The following is a 24,216-nucleotide window of genomic DNA, read 5'->3' on the forward strand; positions in this document are numbered from 1 at the left end:
TTCATTCTGTCACGTTCACGGTTCTCGACCCTAAACACTCATCATTCGCACTTCAGCCTCACGAACTCTATCACATAATCATTTATCCACCTGCATACCGTTGTGTAGTGAAATATTACCCCGTTAGGATTTTCAAGTTTAAGTAGTGTTGCGAAAAATTTTCAACGCGGGAGTAAATATTACCCCGTTAGAATTTTCAAGTTTAAGTAGTGTTGCGAAAATTTTTCAACGCGAGAGTAAATATTACCCAGTTAGAATTTTCAAGTTTAAGTAGTGTTGCGAAAAATTTTCAACGCGAGAGTAAATATTACCCAGTTAGAATTTTCAAGTTTAAGTAGTGTTGCGAAAAATTTCCGGCGCGAGAGTAAATATGATAATGCACTGTCTAGTATTCGGTGGGAATCCTTTTGGTTTTTAAACTCAATCCAATATTTTATTTATTTAATCAAATTAGTTACAAGGATTCCGCGGCATAAGACCGTGAAACACCATCTCATGGGAGATAAACCCATGCATTACTAGGCCTTTGCAGGCGCAGCTTTAGAATACGGAACATATGAAAATATGTTACCATATTCTAAACTGTAGTCCTTTTGTCTATACTATGGGCGTCCGTCAATCTGACACGTTGGATGCAACGTGTTGGACGGGCGGGTAGCGCTCTTAGCGAAGGGGTGCATCCTGTCCTGGCGTTACGACGTCCAGGCGGGGTGGGTGGTATGTAGCGTCGGGCGCAAGTCCAGGGGGCCTAAGAACCTCCGTTGCCAACTGATATTAGCAGTGCACCATGTTTTATGTCATAGTTGCTCAATTTTGCTTTTCTGTATTTGCTCTTCATCCTTTATATTTGCAAAGTCTAGTCACTTTTATTAAAAATTAAACCCCCTGGGGGGGGCAGCCCATATACTAAATCGGAGCCGTGAAATTTCGCCGATATTCTTACTTTTAATAAAGTGAGAATATCATCTTTAGTTTTTGCTAATCATACGTTTTAGCTTAGGCATTTCAGCACACATGAAGAAAACTGGTAGGTGAAAATACCTTTGGCCTTGTTCATTTTTATGCCCAAAGCTCATTCGGGTACTTAGATGTACTCGCGTGGGTGGAGGGCGGTGGACAAGGTTTAGTTTTAAGTGTAATACATTTTGGCGACTGACAAAAGTAGTGAACCAATAGTGAACCACGATAGAAGTTCCACATGTGTGTGTGTGGTTAGGATGTGGGATTTGTATCGTTTATTAACAATCTTAACTTACTATAACATTACAAAATACTTATCAAGAATAAATTGAAAAATTTTTACATTAGATAATTCAATAGAATACGAAAATGAAATGTATTACTTTAGCATAATGTTCACTATTATTTGTCAGTCGATTTCAGCAAAAAGGTATGATTTTATTAAAGTGTGAATGTTGAATTGAACTCGGGTGTCGGAGGCGTCCCGGGACGTTCTCCCTAGGTGTAGGCATTTTTGCACCCGGGTGGTTGTATGAGAACCGTGGAGTGAATTTTTGTGAGAATGATTTTTGCCCTTTTTTAAATATAGCGATAGGCAGGCAGGTAGTTTACTTCTGGTGTGATTGAGTTTAGTTTATAAGTAGGCAGGGCCAGAGCAAGCTTTCATGTTTCTCTTCGTATTCTCCTCTAATACGTGAGAAGCTTGTATCTGGGGTTGGAAATTAAAAAATCAAGAGGAAAAATGAAAATGCAAATTAATTAGTTGATTAATTAATTAATTTAGCATTCTCTCTTGATTTTTTCGAGGCCAAGCCTTATTAGTTTGTAAGACGTAGTCGTGGTACTAGACCCGATTACAAAAATGAAGTATTAAAGTGAAAGTGCAGTGAAGTGAAGTGAAGTGAAATTAAAAAGTGTTTTGTGATTAGACATATGCAAAAATTGTGCAGGTATGCGAGTAGCGATTCAAGGGATCGTTGCTCGTTTACGTGTTACGTTTTTACAAATGTCTGAGCAAACGTAAAATTTTCGCGAGTGATTTTTGTGAGGCTATTGCCGAAGGAAGAAGAGGCTATATGCTGAAGAGCCCCGGCAAAATTTGCCCAGAAGAGGGGAACTACTAATGGCTCTCCATCTTCGGATGGACAGTCATTCTGTCACTATGCTCGCTAATTTGTTTTTTCATTTTTTGTGTTTTTCTTTGAACGGTATGAATAGTACCGTCCAGGACGTATTGAACTCGAAATTTTACGAGTTCAATACCCAGCTCGTTGAATGGTCAACTCGCGATTTTATTTCCCCTATTTCTTTTTTGTTTATTGCTTTATTGAAATAAATTATTCTTTTCTTATTGATTTGCACATTAATTATATTTCATGTTCTTATTTTAATTATGTTCTATTTATTTAAAACATACTCTGAGATTGTAATGGTAATTATATTTTTTGTTGTCAGCATTTTTCATTTCAATTGTAATCGAAATTATGATGTTAATTATATTTTCTATTTCAGCATTTTATTGTTGAATTATTTTTTAATTGTTACTGAAATTATGATGTTAATTATATTTTCTATTTCAGCATTTTATTGTTGAACTGTTATTTTGTTAATTGTTACAGAAATTATGATGTTAATTATATTTTCTATTTCAGCATTTTATTGTTGAATTGTTATTTTCTCAATTGTTTCTGATATTAAGATGTTAATTCTATTTTCTATTTCAAGATTGTATTGTTTAAATTTTTATTTTATGTTGTCTGTTTTGAATGGTTTCACGTTCTTATGATTTTAGGGTGGGTCACTAACGTAGCCACCTCCACGTGGTGTGACCTGGTAATTGATATCGTTTTCTAAAGATAACTTTTAGAAAGCGATATCAAGCTAAGAGCTACTATAAAAAGATTTATATATTTTTTAATTGGGAAACAATAGCTTAAATTCAGAAAAGTATTTTCGGGATTGCAATATTACCATATAGAACGTATAACTATAGTAATTTTATAGTTCCTGAAAAAGGAACTTGTATGATTTTTGACTAATTACAAATGACTAATTACCTCCTTCTTTTCGAAGTCGGTTAAAAATAAAATAAAAAGAAAATCACAAAATATGGAATTTAGAAAGAGCGAAGTTGTTTGATACGCAATGGTAGAAAGAAATCAACCCTGGCGAAGATATTTCAAGCAGAGACGCTATACATTGGAAAGGCCATGACTTTATCCATGACTTTGGTCAGACGCCAGATCTCGCTCTTGTCCACAGAACACATAATTTCTGCTTTTCATTTGATAGAAATTCGCTACGTTAACTAACAAATATTTTTCTTATAACAATTTTCGAGAGGAATTCATTATTGAATGAAAGTAAAAATTTGCATAAATGGAGGGTGGATGGGATGAGGTAGGGCGGGTCTCCAAACCATAGCAACCTCCTCGTGGTGAAAACTGGGCAATCGTTTTTATTTGATGACTAATTAATAACTGTATCATTATTTCTATGGTACATTTATTAATTATATAGCAAATAATACGAGCGAATTGGCTGCGAAATTTATGCTTTCTTTTCTATTTAATCTTTGTTATATATTTTTCAGGAACTATGCCTTTCAGATTTTGAAGTGTATCACATTGCAACTACAATTTTACGGACCGAAAATTAATAATAATGAATGCAGGGTCAGTACTGTGTAATTATGTACTTATTATACATATAGCTATCGTAGCATCCACGTGTCATTTAGGTGTATGTGAAAGGTGACGTAATAGTATAGCATGCCGTTAGTTGATAGGGTTGATAGCATGCGATAATTGAGATGGCGCTTAAATCAGTTTCTGTTCGGCCTAATTTTCGATGAAACATTGACTGTTTTACCAACGCGGAATTCGAAGTTCGGTCTCGACGCTCGCATCACCTTAATAGTATTATTTAATAATAATTAGTATTTTTTTTTGGAGAAATGGACACAGTTCGACCATGTGGTTGTAAAGGAATAAGATCCTGTCTTCTTTGTGAAGCGGAATACAACATTGTGAAACCTGATTTTAAAGCTTATTTAGAGGTTAAGTTTAGTTAAATTGTAACCTTATATTTCTTATTCAACTAACATTATTTCATATTTCAGGGATGTTCGAGTTACGTTTACTGCCCGCATTGTGATAAATCTTGGCCCGGATGGGATATTGATTTATATAAAAGCCATCCAAATCACCAGGGAGAAGCCATAGAATTTCCAGGTGTATACATACAGGTATTCATTCAACAGCATTATTCTATTCCATCATTGTTCTATTTAATATTATGTTATCTTTTGTAATCAAATAGTTAGGCTTCCTGAATTCTTGTGAAATTGCTTCATTGGTGAAAGCACTCGATGATATTCCTTGGGAAGCTTCACAAAGTGGAAGGAGGAAACAGGTATTTTCTCTAGTAATAGTTACTTGTGTATTTATTTTTATAGCATTTAGGAAAACTATAATCTTCTAAAATATTAACTATAAACAAAGGGGGTAATGATAAAATTGAATGATTTAAAATTTAGAACTTTGGTCCAAAATGTAATTTCAAGAAAAGAAAGCTTCGTTTGGGTTCTTTCAATGGGTTTCCAATATCCACTCAATTTGTGCAAGACAAATTTTCTAAAGTACCCATACTTAGTGATTTTCAAACAATAGAACAGTGTACTTTAGAGTATGACCCATTAAGAGGAGCTTCAATAGATCCCCATATTGATGATTGCTGGGTTTGGGGTGAAAGAATAGTTACTGTCAATGTGATGGGTGACTCAGTTTTAACAATGAGTCCTTATCATGGCTTAGATACAAAGTACAATTTGAACAGTATTACAGAGTATTCTACAACATGCAAGGATTTGAAATTTGATGTAGAAAATGAAAGAAATAATGATAAAGATGTAATTGTAAGGCTTCCAATGCCTGAGGGGTCTCTCATGGTTCTTTATGGTAGTGCAAGGTAAAGGAATTTTCTTTCGGGGTACAAAGAATGCACAGTACATTGTTCCCTATCTTTTTTTAGATATAAGTGGGAACACTGTGTCTTGAGGGAAGATGTAAAATCTAGACGAATTTGTTTGGCGTATCGCGAATTTACGCCGCCTTACTTAAATGATTTGGTAAAAAACGAGGAAGTTAAAGAGATTTTCAAACGAACTTTAATCTTTCAATGACATACAAATGAAAATTAAAAAACAATTTATTCCAATAAAAAAAAAATTGTAAGAAATATTTAAGTATACATTTTATTGTATTTACAGAAATGTATATATTAAATCTTCATACACATTACCTACAATTGCAGTTCTATATAAAAATATAACGTAGCATAAGTTACAATTATTATTATAAAGAATTTGAAGTCATAGGATTATTAGCTATATCTATAAAATTTTAATGAGTAATCTACAAAAGTGAATAATATAGTTCGATCACAATGTAGACTTAGTAATTTTCAAAATTGTAAACGATCGAAATACATAAATACTTTTAAAAAATGAAAAATATTATTAGGGAGGCGAGAATATTTTTAAAAACTGGTTAAAAATTCTTATGGTAAGAAAGGATACTAAGCGTTCTTTAAGGTTTCAGCGGGGGACATGTAAATAACTGGGAATGTAGTGAAAGGATCTGATTTTCCTAATGGTTGATAACCATTGACTAAACTTTCTCTTAATTCCCATTTACGCCTTTCCCTCTCGGTTTTCTGCCTTCTGATTGCTCGGCCTAACATGCAGGCAAACATTATTCCAGTCAACTGAAAAATAAAAACAGAATGTGAAATTCATTTTATAATCTTAAAATCCTGTAAGTTAGACAATAATTAGGGAAATATAAACCTGAATAAGAGCGATGGCCACAGCGCCGGTACTAATATACAGTGCACTCCTGTAAATAATAACTGAAAGGTGTTTAATACATCCAGGTGCATAAGGAGCAAAAGCAATTTCATCGTTATCAATTGTAGAGGTAGTGTTTTCATTAATGTCTGCCCATGGTCGGCAAGATTTTGGGAGATCCATATGATTTTCTTTCATAATTTCCGTCCAGTCTTCGTATCCATTATATCCACAGCAGTAAAGCTATAACATAATGATATACGTACACGAAAAATAAATAAAGATGTAATTTTAGAGTTTTATCTAATTTTGGTTGCTGATAAAAAATAATCTTATCTATTTCCTGGCCATGGATACTGTTCCTCATATATTTTAGCAATACAAATATTACCCTTGATTGTAGAAAATCAATAGCATCCGTAGCTTCTTCATTTTTTCCATATTGATGCATGGTAACATTAATTTTATCTGCAAGAAGGTCCTTTATTCCATCTTGAAGAGCATAAGCTGAAATTGCAGCAGCTAACTCCAGTACAAGGACGATTGATAATGATACTGCAAACTATAAATACAGCATTTTTAATTTGTTCAATTAATCTAAATCTAATGCATTACCACTTGACAATGCTTACCACTAGAACCATACAAGTACTTTCTCTAAGAGCTCCACAACAACCTAGGAAAGCTATTACAAAAACAAGAATTCCAACGACGATTAACAAAGTTGCTGGAGAAACGTAACTGTAGTCAAGAAAATGAGAGAAGTCTTCATAAACTGCATAAATTGTTGTTCCAACAGATATTATCATAATCCCAGTCAACTATAAACAAATTGAAGGAAAACATTAAGATTATTTAATATTAAAATATGATGTAAATATATCCTTCATTTGAAAATTAACATCATATTACGAATAAGCCATATTATGATAGATGTTACTTTATCAAAAACAATAAGAACGACTGGCTTAAGTCTCATAAGTAGAAAAGCTGACAAATTAAACATTTAATCTTAAAAAAGAAACTAGGCAAAACCTACTAATAATTTATCAACAACAACGAATACTATTCTGACGCAGTTTAAAAAATCTGGACGATATTGCAGTTCCCTGTAACAAGGGTTGTCGAACCCGTATCGCGTAAAAAGCAATTTTCATTTATTCTCTACAGATATTTGTTAGAGAAAGACAATGGAATTCTGTTATCAGTATCGGAGATTATACAAGTTTATCTAAACTGATAAGACAAGCCGTTTACGTTTGCAAGGCAACGGTTTCCGACTTTGATACCGATCACAGAATACGAGAATTTTCATGCATCAGGGAAAACGATAAATTTATCATTAGTAAAATTTATCGGTAAAATTTTGTAATGGAAAAAATGAGTAACAAGGTGGAAGACGTCGATGGCGACGTAAACTTTCTCCACAGTGTAATAATTCATCGGGGTCAACCTCATCTAGTCGATATCGATTGAGTTGCTCATTCGAATGGCGACGCGAAGTTACGATCAACCCTCGTGCGGAGGGTTGACCTAACCTCCTGAATCTCAGGGCCGAGTTATAGTTATTCCCGTGAGGGAAAATCGACATGATTGTAATTATAGTCGGAGCCAACTTCGACTTTATTTCTCGTTCCTCTTTTATCCTTGCATTGTTATTAACATTTGCCTCTGTTTATCATATGTTTCCTTGTCTTAATGTATTTTAACGATTCATATAACACAAATTACTTGTGCCCCGCGATATGTAAGTACTTATTAATATTTATTTATTTAAGGAATGGTAAAATTGAATTTTACGTCTAAATCCTTCTACTCGAACAATCGATCATTGATCGATAGATAATTGATTTTGAATTGGATACATATGTAAACAGATAAGAAATAATAATTATTAGAAAACGTGGCGAAGTAATACATGATCGATAAAAATCGATCTTTGGTACAATCTTATTGAGTCACAGGATATCGATATCCAGTGACTCACAATTCCATAATGAAATAATTTCAGTTATATTTTTTTTAAATGCATTTGATTTATATAATCATTCAAACTAAAGGGAATAAAACTAATACTAAAAATTGATAAAGATTGGGTGACAGATTTGAACGTAACAGGTGTAGGTATAATCAATACAATCGAACGATATTTGTTTGGTTAATCGACTGGAATAGAAATGGATATCGTACACACGAAGGAAACAAGGTAACTTAGTAACGTTGAAAGGACATATAAAAAGATGATTGAAAAAAATGTGGTTACAGACCACAAAAAGGGAGTTAACCGCGCAAAGCAGGTACTTGATGCAGCGTAGACCAACATCGAGATGTGTGGCAGCCATTTTGGTGCACGTTCTCCGGGAATCCTTTCACACGTAGGTGCACTACGGAACAACACTGCTCCTTCTCTCTCGCGAGCAACGAGGAAGAACCAACTGAACGTGGAAAACACCTAAACTCGATTCGATGTATCGCATTATCTACTGATAAAGACGTGTACGTACCGACGACACACGTAGCGCTACTCGGTTACGTGTTTTTACAAATGCGCTCACCTTTTTTCCCTTTCATTCCTACGCATCTTATTTCTTCACTATGCATTCGTGAATGACGATTACATAATAATAAATAACTAAAGAATGTAAATGAAATTCTAAATTACATGTTGTATATTAGATTGATTTTTTGCGTCGTATACTGAAACAAAAAGAATTTTTTTTATCAGTTCGATAATTAGTCTTATTTCCAGTATCTTTATCGCAGTTGTTGTCGAAACATTCTTATTTGTTGTAAAGAATTTTGTTATATTCATAGAATCTACAGAAAAATTGAGAAACAGATAAATTAGAAAAAAGTAATTAAAAATAATTGAACTAAATTGGCCCTAAAAGTAATACTAATATCATTTGAAACCATGAAATATGGATAATTTTTAAGGAACATTAAATATAATTGATCCCTATAAACTTAAACCTCTAAGCAGCTTAGTATTTTAAGAACCATATCAGTTGTTTGAGGAATGATCTATTTACAGTGAAGGACTTCAAAGTAGTGGTACAGTGGACATCGACCGGTTTCTAAGCTCATGCGTGAAAACAGCATATGACTCATGCGTATCATAGTGTGGGTAATTCAGCACACGTTCATTATTCATACACGGAAAAGTATTACAAACTGTGTACGCTAAATTTCATTTCAAACCAGGATCAGTTATTCCCCTTATCAATAAATCCTTCAACAAATTGTAGTATCTTTTATTGCACAAAAACATGGTTGGATACAATATTGTTTTCTTTTCTACTAATTAAAATCTCACAAGACGTTTACATTATATTCAAATGGAAGCATACGCGGACATGTACATTCACATATGTACTCCATGAATCCACAGTTTCTTAATAGCAAACTTTACATTATATAAAATATTTCATTTTATATGAACTTCATTCCTTAACACTATAACGATGTTTTCTTCTTACAATTAAGCATCGATTAGGGGTAGTTTTCACCTGATATCTTTCAACATTTCATACACTTTCATAACTGTTTCTGATCGATCGCGCCAGGTAAACTGAGAACCAGACGCCTAGGGCCTGAAAAATAAATAATAAAAATATAAATAGAATCGTTTACTATATAGCTTTTTAAAATTTTTGAATTTATATATTGTGATTACCTGAACAAAGGCAATACCAAGGCCAACAGCGCCCAGTTGAACGGCGTGGGATTTAATGAAAGAAAGGAACTCGTGGTAACAACCCTCGTTATGTAGGGTAGAGGAAGAAACGGTACAATTTCCGTCTCCTGCTCCCAGTTGATTGTTACAACATGTTGGAGGAAGGACTTTCGAATTCAAACTCTCCGTCCAGTCGGTCGCATTATTCATTCCACAACAATGGAACTGGAATAATTAACATTTTATGTAACAATTTTCAAATAGAATTTTGAAGAGATGGCAATGAAGTTACAAAGTTCATAATAGATGAGCTTAATGAAAAAAACTTTACATCGATTTGAACTTTATCCCAAACGTATTTTATTTCTGAGTTGTTCTGGTACGACTTCATTGTGTCTATCATGTTTTCTTGAATGATCGATGATGCTCTGGCTCTCAAAACGTATCCAGATATACCACCTGACAGTTCCATAATAAAGACAACGACTAGTAACGATGTAAACTAGAAAAAAAGAAGTCATTTAATATGTTTTATTAAGAATAATGAACATATAGTTAAAAATAGATAATTACCGTAACAATCATGCAATAATTCTCACGAACGGCACCGCAACATCCGAAGAAAGCGATAAAGAAGATGATTGCACCGATTGCGATGAGTAACGACGGAACAGACAAAAATTTATTATCCAAGAAATGCTGATAGCTGTGATATACTCCATGAATCGCAACGCCAATGGATAATAAAATTATTCCTGTTATCTGAAAATAAAAATCGTTTTTTTAAGTTCGAAACGTTCTATTTTAACGCGGTAATAGGATAAAATTAATTAGCTCTGTTTACATGGGAAAGTGGAGCGAAAGAAAATAAGATTATGGGAGAAACGAGGCTACAATGAAGCCATCGTTTACAAAAATGCAAATACTTTAAACGATACACCTAGTAACATAATTATTTGTTTTATTCTGATAGGAAATGAAATTAAAAATTATTTTTGAATAATTCATTCAAATTATTAAATATCAAGTATCGTGTATCTTTTTGTTCAAAATATTGCTTTGCATATTGTGGAAAATAACTGCAATAACAATAGCATATAGTGTATGAATGTTATTATTTATTTATTTCAATTACACAAGCGGTATATGTTCTTTAAAAGAAGTGAGTTTTCAACTGCTGCGGTGTCCGAGCGGTTAAGGAGATGGACTTGAAATCCATTGGGTTCTACCCGCGCAGGTTCGAATCCTGTCCGCAGCGAAAATTTTTTTTCTTTTAAATAATGTACAAAAAGGGTTTGCATATTCATAAAAGTTCATAAAATATATTACAAATATATTACAATGAAAATATGTTACAAATATTACTACGTAACAGCGGAAACTTTACGTTCCTTCTTTTATTCCATTATAGTATTTTATCTTTATGTACTGCACTTAGGGGATACCATATCAATGAATATTACGTACTTTTTAACCAAAATAAACGTGAAAAAAGAATATTATTAACAGGAATTTATCATTTTTATGCATACATATTTATACGTATTTAAACTTCTCTGAAGTTATTAATTAATTTTAGAGAAATTTGTAATATATTTACTACGTAAGAATACTAGTGTAAGAATATAAAAACAAGACGCAAATAATATGTGCATATAACGTTCATCGATATATCGGATGTTTTATGACGCATAAGATGATCTAGAAGAAAACAGATTATGTATTTCCCAATGACAAACAATTATACGTTATTAATTTTATATTTCATTCTAAATTTCAATCCAGATTGCATTTAAATTATCCTCACAACATCCGTAAGGATCTATATTAATATTTATATCAATAATGTCTTTAGGTTATAAAGAGGTTAGCAAAATTAATATAGAGGTTAATAAATCTAGATCGATATTATTTATTATGAGTCATCAGTGAAAATAAAAGAGGGAGGAAAATTATAATATATCAGTAATTATATGGAAACATTTGAAATACAAAGAACATTCTGAAGTACTTCACGATCTTTCGATCAAAGGATATTTAAATTCACAAATTTATCATTTTTCTTGTATCAATGTATCTATGACGTTAAACTTTACTACATATGTTAGGAATTAAAAAAATTACTATCTGCAAAAAATACGCTAATTGTATTTACACCATCCATGTAATAATTATGACAAAGATAAAAAATTACTTACAACGAAGAGCAGATTGAAGATAAACATGAGATATTTGACACATCGCGAACCAATTGATAGTTTCATAGTGTTAACCATTTTCTTTTATCACTGACAAAGTAAAATATTGTTCGTTAATCGTAATAAATAAAAATTTATAGACACGTTATGTTTTTCTCCGGATTTTTAACAATAAAAAAAAGCGCACAAACCGGCCAAGAACATAACGACAATTCACTACTTTTAGACTGTTATCGCGTGGCTGCGTGTTCGTGCGCATGCGCAACCATAATGCTCTTAACCAAGGTTGCGAAACTTCAAAGGTTACCAACCGCAATCCTTTTTAATTTATTTTTTATTCTAATTCTGCCTTCCCTCATTCAAATTTTTAAACGTTGTATAGTTGAGTTTGTAATTATGTAAGAGAAATTTTGAAAGTAAAGCTAATTGTTTAAAGAAATATGAAATAGCATGTCGACATATTTTTTTTAGCTGCATGCACTTCATCATTTAAATTCAAATTTGTATGTGTATCATAAAACATTTGATATTTTTCTTTTATTTCATTGATGATAGATTGAATCTTTCATTGTTTATTAAAACAATGCAAAATTAAATAGCTTCTTCTGATTCAAATATAGGTTGCATCAATTGGATGTTTAAGTAATTCATTTTTAAAATGATAATTCAATCACTCGGATCATTTTTCTCCTTATATTGTAGAAATTAAAATTATCAACAAATAACAAACACAATCTAATTTATACTTTTATACATCTGTATTAATTTTTAAGTAATTATAATGCAAATTATTAGTTTGCGAATGGTTCTAAATAATAAGTATGGTTAGTGGGAAAGAGGAAAACTAAAAGGACAGAGAAAAACTAAAATTTAAATCGATAATAATCATAAGGTAAGCGTCGTTTAGAACTGGAACAGGGGACATGCATTGTATCGTCCCTATTATAATGCACGGAATCAATGTTAAGAGATTATAAGGATAGACCTACCAACGTGCATTGCATTACAACTAGAATCTTTTACGTTTTCCTGCGTCCCATTTTAGAATTAAAGCATTTTATAAAATTTTAGTCCATAGTTTTGTTATGTTATTTGAAAAAGTTAATTCTGTGTAATAATAATTTGTTACAAAGTCATATATGAAAGAACATATTTTTTTTAGTGTTTTAACAAATGTAAGATTTTGATTGTTATGATAATATAAATTTAGTAATCGATAGTAAAACTGTATGTACCGTTATTCGGTGCAACGCAAAAGATGTAAAGTCGATAAACGATGTTGCATTGTGCATGCTCAGGGCCGTATTATTACTTTTCTGTAATAATTATTGCTACGCTTAAATTGAATCTTTTGGATTTAATTAATTTGATATGTCCATAGATTGAGATATATGGATTAAAATGTTAAAATTGGAAAGCTATGGTTCTATGATAAACGTAGTTGATTATGAGTAAATTATTGGGAAGGTGCGCGCGCATTCAAGTCAGCCAGGGTGGGCTGATGAAAATACGGCTATTCTTCAGTGAGCTATTGAGGTGCGCTTGACCTGTTATCCATTGCTTCAACATAATATCTGTAAACGACGTATATAGCTCTCGTTCTGTTTTCTTGTGCTGGTATTTTGACAAGTTCTGTGGTCAGTCGTATTTCTTTCGACGACAGTTTAACAGTGAATATAACAAAATGGTGTCCGGTGGAATGGCTTGCGTTAAATATCTAACTTTTCTTTTCAACTTGATATTTGCGGTGAGTTCTCCATGTTGTATTTATTCTTCTATAGATTGATGTTGCTTTATTTTTATATTATTTGACACAGATTCGTTAATTGTTACTTTAAACGAATTCAAAGAGAAATATTAATCAAATATATTTAATTATAGCAAATATTTCATTTATATCTTTAATATGTTATCATACAAATGTAATTAAAAATTGATTGTATCTATCGTTTGATTGTTACTCATAGGTATTTTTCAAATTGATAAGGTGTCATGCTCTTTCTTTGAAAATTTGACATTTTCTTTTCTTTATTCTATTGTCAAGTTATTGGACACCCCAGAAATTTCGTGTGATTTTCCCCGCACGGTAAAGTTTTATACTTTACCGTTTTGTATGTACTTTCTTTATTACTTGTAAAGAGAATTTTAAAGAGTAAATTAAAGAATGCTATTGAAAAAAAGATTAGGAGACCGTACGGAAACGTATATACATAGCATGGTCCTAGAAAGGCATACAGAGTGGGAAGACAGTTATAGATATACCGTATGAACTCGCATACGATCAAACATGATCAAACACGCGAAAGCACGCCAGGGAATCGCCGCATATGCTCCGCTCTTTTTTTGTCGTAAAAATAAAACAATATTAGGTCACTTATTAACATGACGGAACTATTTAGGGCACCTAATATTTCTATATAATTACATAATTGTTATTCTAATAATCTTGCGTTCAAACTTGTATTGAAATGTTTTTAATAAAATTTGTATACACATGTATGTTCCATAAATCCTGTAATTTCGATAATGTCAAATATAAATCATTAATTTGTTAAATTTTTTTTATTACAGATAACTGGAATTGTATTTATCGCAGTTGGTACTGTGATTCTTGTGGTTTACAGTGGCTACAATAATTTTATGGACAGTTGGTTCTTCGCAGCACCAGTATTAATGATAACAGTAGGCGCTGTTGTATTTATTGTATCATTCTTTGGTTGCTGCGGTGCTGTTAAAGAGAATCATTGTATGATATTAACGGTAATGCTCAGTTGATATTCTAGCATTTATTATTTCAAATAAAATATATTTTTAATTGTATCAACTGTGATTTAAAGGATAGCTAAAATCTAGATTTCTTTGTTTGTTTTCTATGTAGTTCTCTGTAATGCTTCTTTTAATCTTTGCACTGGAACTTGGTGCTGGTATTGCCGGATATATGATGCAAGGAGATGTTCACAAGATGGTAGAAAATCGATTGAATATCACTATGGGAGAATATTTATCCAATGATGATGTCCATAGATCTTGGGATATCATGCAACATGATGTAAGTGTATATAATATCATTCTAACAAAGCTTGAAGTTTAAATAAATTATTAATTTTTAGTTAAAATGCTGTGGAATGAACGATGCAACTGATTGGGCTCGTGTGGGATTCTCAGAAAATATTGTACCAAATTCCTGTTGTAAAGAGATACCAGACGGGGATAAATGTGATTCAAATTCAGTTCATGTATATACACATGGTTGTATGAACAATCTTCAGAGTGCTATTGAAAACAATGCTTTGATTTTGGGTGGTGTTGGCATTGGTATTGCTATTATTCAGGTAACGTTTGAATCTTTTACAGGATCGTTGCGTCTAGAGCTTTCCGGGCCTAGGAGTGAACGCGACCCTGAAGTCTTGTTAAATTTGTTTTAACTCGTAAAATATAATAACATTCTTTTATTTCAGTTAATCGGAGTAATCTTTGCTTGCTGTTTAGCTCGTTCAATCCGCCGCGAGTACGAGACTGTGTAAGCAGACAGATAACTACAATTTTAATGTCTAAAAATTGCACTGAGACTCAAAAATACGCTCTTTTCCTTTCTCTTTCACATATTCATGCATCAGCTCTTATATTTTTTCTTTAAGTAATTAAACATTGCACAAATTGCACATTTATATGTCTGTTTATTATGCTGCACAAAACATACAAAAATTTACTTTTGTATAAAATTATCAATTAATATTTTCATCATTGATGATATTATCAACGCAATTAAACACGATCTTATACTTTATTATGTATGTGTAAATAATCACGTTCAATTTTGTTATTATTATTACTATTGTTAATGTTGCTATTACTGTTACTACTGCTACCGTTACTGCTTCCACTACTGTCATTACTATTATTATGATATTAGTAATGGTGATAATGTTAGTAGTATCATAATTTTCACCTTGGATTTTCTCTTAATTATTCTGTTTCAATATTCATAGTTTTCATGTCAATTGAAACAAAGACTTGTGCAGTAAAATGTTTTTATGACTGTTTTTTAAAGACTGATTGCTTTTATTCTATATCAGTGGAAAAGAAAAAATTGTTATACTTTGTTTATAAAGTGTGTGCAGGCATATAAAAACCATAAACCAAAAACAGATGTATGTTAAGAACTCAAAGTTGGATACACGAATATTAATATGCTTTTCGTTATTAGTTACACATAATTTTATCGTGGAACATGATCTGAAATATCCATATATAGTATTTAATATTTTACCAATCTTACATTAAAGATTACCATAATTGTTAAAAGTACGAAGCAAATATATTTAGCTTTCTTATAATTCTGTTAAAAGTACATGTAATAACTTTTCTTTTCACACTTTGTATGGTATTTTTTTAATTTATTACCTATTTTAAGCTATAAACAAAATTTAAAAAAATACCAAACAAAGATAATATTAAAAATAATATATAATCTTTAATTAAAAAACAAGAAAATAATATATTGAAAAGGTACTATGGTTTAATCATCGTACAAAATAAGCATATTTATAGTTTCTAATTACTTTCTTTAATTTCTATTCACTCGATTTTTTATGTCTCGAGCGACAATTTGAATCTTACGAACCGAACAATTGAATATTCGATCGGTTGAGATTAAATATCTTTCTTCCTGCAATACTATTTACTTGATTAAATCATTGTATCTAAAACAGGAAGATAAATAATGATCACAGAAAAAAATGATTTAAAAAGATATCTATTTATCTAAGAATTAAAATGGTGTTCCATTGTTCATATAAAGTTTACATAATGTTGACATAATAAATTATTTATTATAAGCAGTAAACAACAATACGATACGATTGCACAGTTGTATATTAACAAATTTTCAAGACAGCAGTTGGATGTATTAGATGGAGCAGTACATTCTTTGCACCCATAAGAATTTAATTCTATTAATAAACAACTGTGTACAATTAACACAAATGCTGTACGATTCTTTATAAACATAATTTTAATATTTATGCTTTCCTTGATACGGACTTTAGAAATTTGCATCGTTTCGTTGTCTTTCTTTTTAATGTCGACAAGATTAACAAGTATTAATTGAAAGAAGTATTATATTATTAAAGTTCCTTATTTTTGGAAAACATAAATCGTGCACCTCTCGCTTCGCCACGAAAAGGCATTCAATGTAATCTATTAGAATCGATGTGTTGTCACAGGTGACTTAATTAATTTCTAATTCCAGCGAAACTGCAGCGCACTGATTCGACACCCATTAGGAGGCATTATAAAATATTATTCGTCGTGCATTCATTAAGCGAATAATTCTAGAGTCGTCGCAAGACCATTTACTTAGAACTTGGCCATAAACTAACGAGTATTCATCCGCAGTCTAGTTTAAGAAGAAATCAGAGTATTGGAGAATATAATTCAATGTACTGCCATTATCTGCCAAATGGTTGAAACCAAACTTCTGTTTCTTAGAGACTATGTTACAATGAGAAATTTAAGCTCATGGCATAAGAATGTTTGAAAAAGAGATTAGAACAATATACACGTTTGATTTTTACATGTGTCCCAGTCTAGAAGGCCTTTGCCTTGCCTTGACTTGTTAAAAAGAAAAATTGTTTTTTAAATTTTGTATTGTGACATTAACAAAATTTGTTATATAATATAATTGTTTAATGTTAGAGATATTTTTTCCAGCTTCACGTATATACACAACAAATGTTTCTATTATTAATGATCTCTTTTAAAAAAGAAACGAAAAAAAATTTACAAACCAGCACATCTATCATAGTGTATTTTTAAGCAATTTTACAAATTGTATTCGAAATAACTATGCTCTTTTGTATAGCTGTAGTTTGTATAATTTTAGTGTTAACAAAAAGAGAATTATTTTTGCATTTTGCAAAATTATTCGAAACCTAGAGATAAAAGTATATAACAAAGAAAAAGAAAACAAAAAGATATATGAAACTTAACAGTATTATATACTTTCATTGATAGTTACATTATATTGTGACTTTAAGTAAAGTAATTATGTTGGGACCAAAATTCTAATTTCTTTGATGAAAATAAAAAAAAATAAAATTCAACAATCTGGCATAAAGGACAAAGAAAAAAATTTTGCGGCGACAAATTTTTTTTTATCGTTCACGCAGAATAGCTTCCAAAAGTATTACAAGCTTTGCGAAATAAAATTACAAACTTATGGCATTGCGTCGATTTATCGAATTTTATTGTAATTATTGTAATCATAATTGCAATTCTGTTTCTTCTTTATTTGAAATCTCGCATATTTTGATATTAGACAAAAAAGGGGATAAAGTCAAAACGTGAGAAACAATTAATTATTTGATCAATTGGTAACTTAAATACGCGAGGTTTCAATAGTGTTTAAGTAATGAAACATCACAAAGGGAGAGAATTAGTATATACTTCTCAATAGGTAATACTGAAACATTAAGGTGTGCCTAATGTTCTACAATGTATTTGAATCATTAATTAACATATTAACATCGACCAGAATAATCAATGAAAATAATTATTATTTTAATTAAAAAACGAAGCACTTACAAATGTTCGCTCCTTTAAGCTAACAATTCAGTATGTAATAATCTTATATTATTAATCATTTTTTCTTTCTCTCAGTTGTTTGTTCGTTCTTGAGTTATGAAGTTTTTTATTCTGTTTTTATTAATATTTTATTTATTGGATTGTAATCTTTTTTTGTTCTGTTTAAGAATTTATATAACAATGTTTTAATTTGTAGCCTTAAATTGCATAAATATATACATTAGGACATCCATGTTAAAGTAACTTCGATGTATAGGCATTTAATATTAAATAATTATATTAGAAGTTACACATAGTGACATATTACATGTTAAATCATAAAACTTTAATACTCGATTAAAAAACGAATTCTCATTTAATGGTAACATACTAATTAATGTAATTTCTTTAAAAGCAAAAAAGAAATTGTAAATCGTAATGAAACGAAAATTTGTATTCAAAATATATTTTAGGTATATTCAATGATTGGCTAACAAAGGAAAAAGAAAGACTGATAATAATGTAGTAGAAACAAAATGAGGTATCAGTATTAAATGAGAAGTAAACGATTGCTTTTTATGACATTTAGTCGCTTACGATATTTTTCTACTTGTAATTGAATGAATTGATTAATTAATATATTACTAACATTCTTTAGGAGCCAATCACTTTAGCACATCTTGTTCGTATAGTTTTTATCTATATTAATAAAGTATGTTAAGTAAACATAAAGTTCATGTAATCCTAAAACTATTTTCTTAATTTTACAGGAACCTATAGGTTTTCATCTGAAAACTAGAATTAATTCTTTAAACTATTATTAATTTGTTCCAAGGAAATTAGAATGAAAGAAGAAAATTGGTACAAAATTCTATGTAATCAGTTTTTTCTTTTATTTTATTTTGTATTCACTTATAAGATTAGCAGACTAACATTCATTACTTATATAGGATGCTCTTTTGTAGCTTCTTATAAACTATTTGTGAAGAACAAAAATACTTAAAAGAAAAATTCGCAGGAGATAGTAGGGGTTGAATACGTTCGTCTTAAAAACCCTTTTTAAGTATTGTTAAAATTTCCAAACATCCAAACATACATTAAATACAGTCTTGAAATTTTTACAGAATCCCTAGTTTACAAAGATTCATAGTTATTTCAACTTAGAATACTTAGAAAATTATTAAAATATTAACTTTTTGTTTTTCTTATTGATCCAAAGAATCATTTCACTTTCTTTTATATAATATCTTAGATGGAATACGTTACGTTAAAAATGTTTGTTAACGTTTAATTACAAAAGAGCAAATTCTACGTGCAATCTATATACAGTTTTAGGGGTCCAAAAGATTTGTAGATCATTTTCTTTCAAGAACCTCGCAGAATATATTTACAAGAATCTCAACAGCAATTCCAATCAAATAAAAGTGAAATCTTTTCGCGCTTTTATGACCTGTACAATAATTAATTAACTGAAATAGTGAATTTTCTGCTTTTTAGATATTTTTAATTATTTTAAATTCTATCATTCATAACTATTTGCGATATATAACACTGTGACATTCATCGATAAACATTTTTTTTTCTACAAATTTGTTCTGTAAAAGGAACAATTATTATTATTATTATTATCCGAATAATTAGTCGACATAAAACGTTTATTTTACAATTTAAATAATCAATTTGTTTTCATCAATTCATATTTAAAAAGAACACAATTTTATATAGTCTTTAGATAATACCATTGTTTAATAGTAATTTCATTAATATGATAGACAAAAATCTGGTGAAAACTCTAATTTGCAATTTATCATTAATATACAGAAAATTATGTCTATTTACAATTACGACGATTTAAATTTTACGGGGGCCGATCATATTGTTAAAAAAAGAAATTTTCAAATTATTAAAAGTTCAATTTTATGAACTTAGTTAAGCATTATATTTAAGTAATTGCAATCGCCACTCATTTATCATTTAATGTTAGATTTGTAAAAATTTAATACTCCATGAATAAATATAAGTACGATAATGTTTGCATTCGAGCAGAGTAAGTTTCTGTCTTATTTTGATAGAACGAAATCGTTTCAAGTTCCGTATTTTATGCAAAATAGTGAATTGAAAAATTTGTAGGGCCCCTTCTGATAACTACCAGCTTAATTACAAGTCGGGTTATTCGTATTGTTCATAATATTGCCTAACCTATCAATATTATTTGGTACTACCAATGGACGTACCATTTTAAATACTATCTCATCGCAAATTCTTAAAACGAGCAGATGAACAAAACAAGCAAAGGACAAAAGAAAAGAACGGAAAACTCTCGCTTTCACTCTTTCACTCTTGAGGAACACTTTTGAAAAGAACCAAATTTAAGTATTCAATTAATTACAATTAAAAAATTATTATTTACGTTATTGGAAGACACTGCATAACAATTTTTATTTAGAAAACTTTAGGACTTTAGGCTGTACTTTTCTTTGAATACACTATAAAAAATATTACTTTTTTTTCCAGTTGAATATACTACTCATACAAGTTACTAACGTTAACACTAAACATATAATTCGTTGTTTAAAAGAAATTACATTTTATTTAGCAACTCAAATGTGGATGCATACTTTTTACTATACTGAAAATGAAATATATTCATAAAAATACAGTCTCGAAGATATGAATTTTACCTCAAGAGTTGTAAGGTGAAAAAGAGAGTATTGGTTGCACATACACACACATTCATTCATCTTAGGCACATTTACATACTCAATATAAAAGCACATCACAATGATCGAATCGACGATCTCGAAGAGTCTTTCATTTAAAGCAATCCTTCGATCGACATACATATACAGACGATAAATTGTCGAAGGTGCGAAGAGTCAAAAGTATGATTATTCGAATGATCAATTTATCAAATAATTATTATTCGTAAAGAGACACAAATTAAATAGACGAGAATTCAATACATTATTAAATTCTTTTTTGGGAAATTTGTTCGAATAACCGAGTATTCGTTTTCATTAGTAAAATACTAACACTTAAATAAATTACCGATTAATTTAATTTCTTACAAATTTTATTTACCTTTTATAAATTTTCATCCTATGTTTAAAAATATTATCGACAGATTAAATATCATTTTATTTTTTCTTTAATTCACTTAACTTCTATCGATGATAATAAAAGTACAATAAATAATTTTAAGTAAACTATAACTTGTAGAACTTTCAATGTATCAAAAATAACGTTCGAATAATCGAGAAAAACGCGATTATCTCTGATTGATTATAATTAATTTCACTACAATTATTTCACTAACTTTGATTAATTCATTAAATATAATTGATCAGTTCGAATAATCAAAACTTTAATATAGATAAACAGGCTCCCTTAAGTATCCGTTCCTCAATTTGAGAGAACGGAGATAACTGTTTTGACAAATCGTTCATGTAGCATAACGCTTTGTCCAAAGCCGTGCTATACGATCATGTTCCTCTCTGTTCTGTAGATACTGCGTTGCTATACTTCCTACTAAAGGATCCGCTGAAATATTATAATTAATCTGTTATGTTTCATATCCTATGCGATAAGTTATATTCTATGTTTGTATTAACCGAATGATTAGATTGAACTTTACCTGGATTACAGTCTGTTAAGAGGGAACAGATAGACAATAAAACCTTGGAAATGGTCAACGCGGGAGACCAATTGTCCTTTAATATATCTAGGCAAATTACACCTTGACTATTTATATTGCAATGATAGATACGCGTTCGGAATGTGACCTAAAAATATAAGAAACATTATGTTAACAATTAATTGTACATAATCCTCCGTACGCACCCCGTAATCGCTACGGACTACCGGTACGATTAATATACCTTTGGAGGTTTAAAAGGATATTCTGGAGAAAAGTGTATATCCAAGAAGAATACTCCTCCCTCGTAAACTGAACCAGGAGGTCCAAGTATTGTTGATACCCATTCATATAAATTATCACCTTTAGGTCCTGCACTATAATAAAAATTATGTAAATTATTTTCAAGTTCAAAGAAATGGGAAATAAACGTAACTTGACTCGACGTACCCTCGACAGTAAAATGATAGAAAAAAGGCAAACCTGCAATTTGGCGGTGGGTCTAATGTGATTTCCGCCAATTCTTTTTGTATCCTGCGACAAGAAGATTAGTTTTAGACTGATCACGAGCCTCCATGGCACTGTTTAATTTTGGAGGATGGATGTGCTACCTTTTGGCAGATGTTCCTAAAGCTTTTGACATCTTTGGATTTGGCTTTGCTTCTTTGCTCTCTGGCTTATTGTCTGCCAGCGATGAACCACGCCCCCGGCCAGTTCCACTGGAACCTGCGCCTGATGACATGGCTCTGAAATAATTGAAATTTTATTACAAAGTAAACACTGCCATTTAAGAGGAAGAACAACAACAAACAATGTGAGTCTTAGCAATATATTTATTCAACATAAATAATATATAATTAATTTAAATAAGAGAACAAACCTCGTGTCCTTGCTTATGGACGTCGAGAACCTCTTGGAACAAGGTACACGAGTAAAGAATATTCTTACTAGTACTGGTAGTGTACCCACACTAACAATCAAGGAATGAGTAATTCTATAACCTAAAATTTGATCAAAAAACAATTTTAATAATCATTAGATAATGGTCTTTAATGCAGCAATGCAAATCTAATATCTTCTTTGTAACATTAATTCATAGACTGTTTTTAATAATATTCTTCTATTACAATACTACTACAAAATAAGAATACATACTTTACAATTCTTCTTGACAAAAATAATGATAACTAGATTATCAATAATAATTAATAAAAATAACAGCTCTATACTTAAAAATAAATTCAATGCATGGGTTAAATTTATTATGTAAATATTGAACTGAACTCTGTCTAAACAAAAATAGTAATAACAACCAAGCAATTGTAGTAAACACTAAACTTACTAAACATTTTGTTGATTCAAACTATAGTCAATAAAACATGAAATAGAATAGATTAATAAAAATCTATAATATCGTATAAATTAATCGAACACGAAATTCCATAGTGGTTGAATGAAAATATAAAAAAATAATTGTCAAAAATTAGAATCTATAAAAATATCAAAGACCTTTACAAAAGAATAAGTTGAAATATATTAAGTCGCACTACTAATCAACCTATCCATAAGATCGTTGAAACGAATTACTTCTATCGGATAGAAGGATTTGATGATTGATTAATGAAAGATCGTACTGTAATTATTTATGATTTCTGTTTGAAAAAGAGGATCACAGAACCATTCATGATTCAAAGGAAGAGGTGTGTTACCTCGTTGGTAGAACGGGTAGCCTCTCGATCGTTTTATGATCAAATTTAGGACGAAAAAGTGAGCTTATGTAAATCCCGAATGACGCGGGCGAATCCGTTGTCGCACGTACTGCTGGAAGCGAGTGTGCTCCTCAGGTGCTGGTGTGCAGGCTAGCGGGCTTCATCGTCGCTCTCATGTCCCGAAGTCACGATCGCGGCGTCCCTTTTCCCTCGGCGAGCGCCGAAACGTGCGCATCTCTGCGTCGCCGGATGTTGACTCTATCGCCGCTGCGGCGGACGTCGGTAGCAGCATTGCCAGAGGTAGGGTAAAAATGGCCGCGTAGGGTAAAACTAGATCTATAGGAATTACTAGGAACAGAGAACAGAAATGCACAAGCCCTTTTAGTATGTACAGATCTACGTGACATTACCTTAGCCCTACAGTAGGGACTTCTTCTGGTTGACATTACATCCTCGATAAAATCGCTAGGATAAGGGCGAAGAATATAATATAATTATCCGCTTCGCGTTGAAGCGCATCAATCTGTCTTTGGATATTAAAAAATGAAGAGTGTTTGCCTCTCAAATTTAAATTTGAATTTAAAATAAATCGCCTATAAAAAGTAATCTAAGATTCGATCGTTGCG

General features: G+C 31.0%; 4 protein-coding genes and 1 non-coding gene across 6 annotated transcripts; 3 read left to right on the forward strand and 2 right to left on the reverse strand.

The window, feature by feature from the left end:
- The first annotated feature begins 3,792 nt into the window (after positions 1–3,792).
- LOC117604311 (alpha-ketoglutarate-dependent dioxygenase alkB homolog 4) lies at positions 3,793–6,631 on the forward strand. The gene is made up of 5 exons (XM_034324221.2): positions 3,793–4,018; positions 4,082–4,207; positions 4,282–4,374; positions 4,499–4,929; positions 4,993–6,631. The coding sequence occupies exons 1-5, from the start codon at positions 3,917–3,919 to the stop codon at positions 5,141–5,143; spliced, it is 903 nt and encodes a 300-aa protein (XP_034180112.1). The 5' UTR covers positions 3,793–3,916; the 3' UTR covers positions 5,144–6,631.
- On the reverse strand, positions 5,154–11,939 carry LOC117604312 (uncharacterized). The gene is made up of 8 exons (XM_034324222.2): positions 11,684–11,939; positions 10,059–10,247; positions 9,817–9,987; positions 9,486–9,710; positions 6,442–6,630; positions 6,201–6,371; positions 5,810–6,052; positions 5,154–5,727 (listed from the first exon to the last, which is right to left on the reverse strand). Exons 1-8 carry the CDS (start codon positions 11,759–11,761, stop codon positions 5,539–5,541), a joined length of 1,455 nt encoding a protein of 484 aa, XP_034180113.1. The 5' UTR covers positions 11,762–11,939; the 3' UTR covers positions 5,154–5,538.
- Positions 10,662–10,743, forward strand: TRNAS-UGA (transfer RNA serine (anticodon UGA)). Its single transcript has one exon. It is a non-coding gene; the product is annotated as a tRNA-Ser (tRNA).
- Positions 11,940–13,165: 1,226 nt separating the features above from the next.
- Positions 13,166–19,042, forward strand: LOC117604527 (CD63 antigen). 2 transcript variants are annotated; one of them, XM_034324694.2, is made up of 6 exons: positions 13,166–13,430; positions 14,255–14,443; positions 14,562–14,732; positions 14,794–15,015; positions 15,142–15,203; positions 19,018–19,042. In XM_034324694.2, exons 1-6 carry the CDS (start codon positions 13,368–13,370, stop codon positions 19,025–19,027), a joined length of 717 nt encoding a protein of 238 aa, XP_034180585.1. In that variant the 5' UTR covers positions 13,166–13,367; the 3' UTR covers positions 19,028–19,042. The 2 variants fall into 2 exon arrangements, with proteins under 2 accessions (XP_034180585.1, XP_034180584.1); XM_034324693.2 differs by lacking the exon at positions 19,018–19,042 and adding an exon at positions 16,935–17,048.
- Positions 19,043–19,440: 398 nt separating this feature from the next.
- On the reverse strand, positions 19,441–23,856 carry Ubc2 (ubiquitin conjugating enzyme 2). The gene is made up of 7 exons (XM_034324695.2): positions 23,591–23,856; positions 22,762–22,882; positions 22,493–22,627; positions 22,365–22,415; positions 22,126–22,258; positions 21,882–22,029; positions 19,441–21,787 (listed from the first exon to the last, which is right to left on the reverse strand). The coding sequence occupies exons 3-7, from the start codon at positions 22,621–22,623 to the stop codon at positions 21,690–21,692; spliced, it is 561 nt and encodes a 186-aa protein (XP_034180586.1). The 5' UTR covers positions 22,624–22,627; positions 22,762–22,882; positions 23,591–23,856; the 3' UTR covers positions 19,441–21,689.
- Between the last annotated feature and the right edge of the window lie 360 nt (positions 23,857–24,216).

The sequence above is a fragment of the Osmia lignaria genome, chromosome 7, assembly GCF_051020975.1.
Source record: "Osmia lignaria lignaria isolate PbOS001 chromosome 7, iyOsmLign1, whole genome shotgun sequence".
NCBI lineage: Eukaryota > Metazoa > Arthropoda > Insecta > Hymenoptera > Megachilidae > Osmia > Osmia lignaria.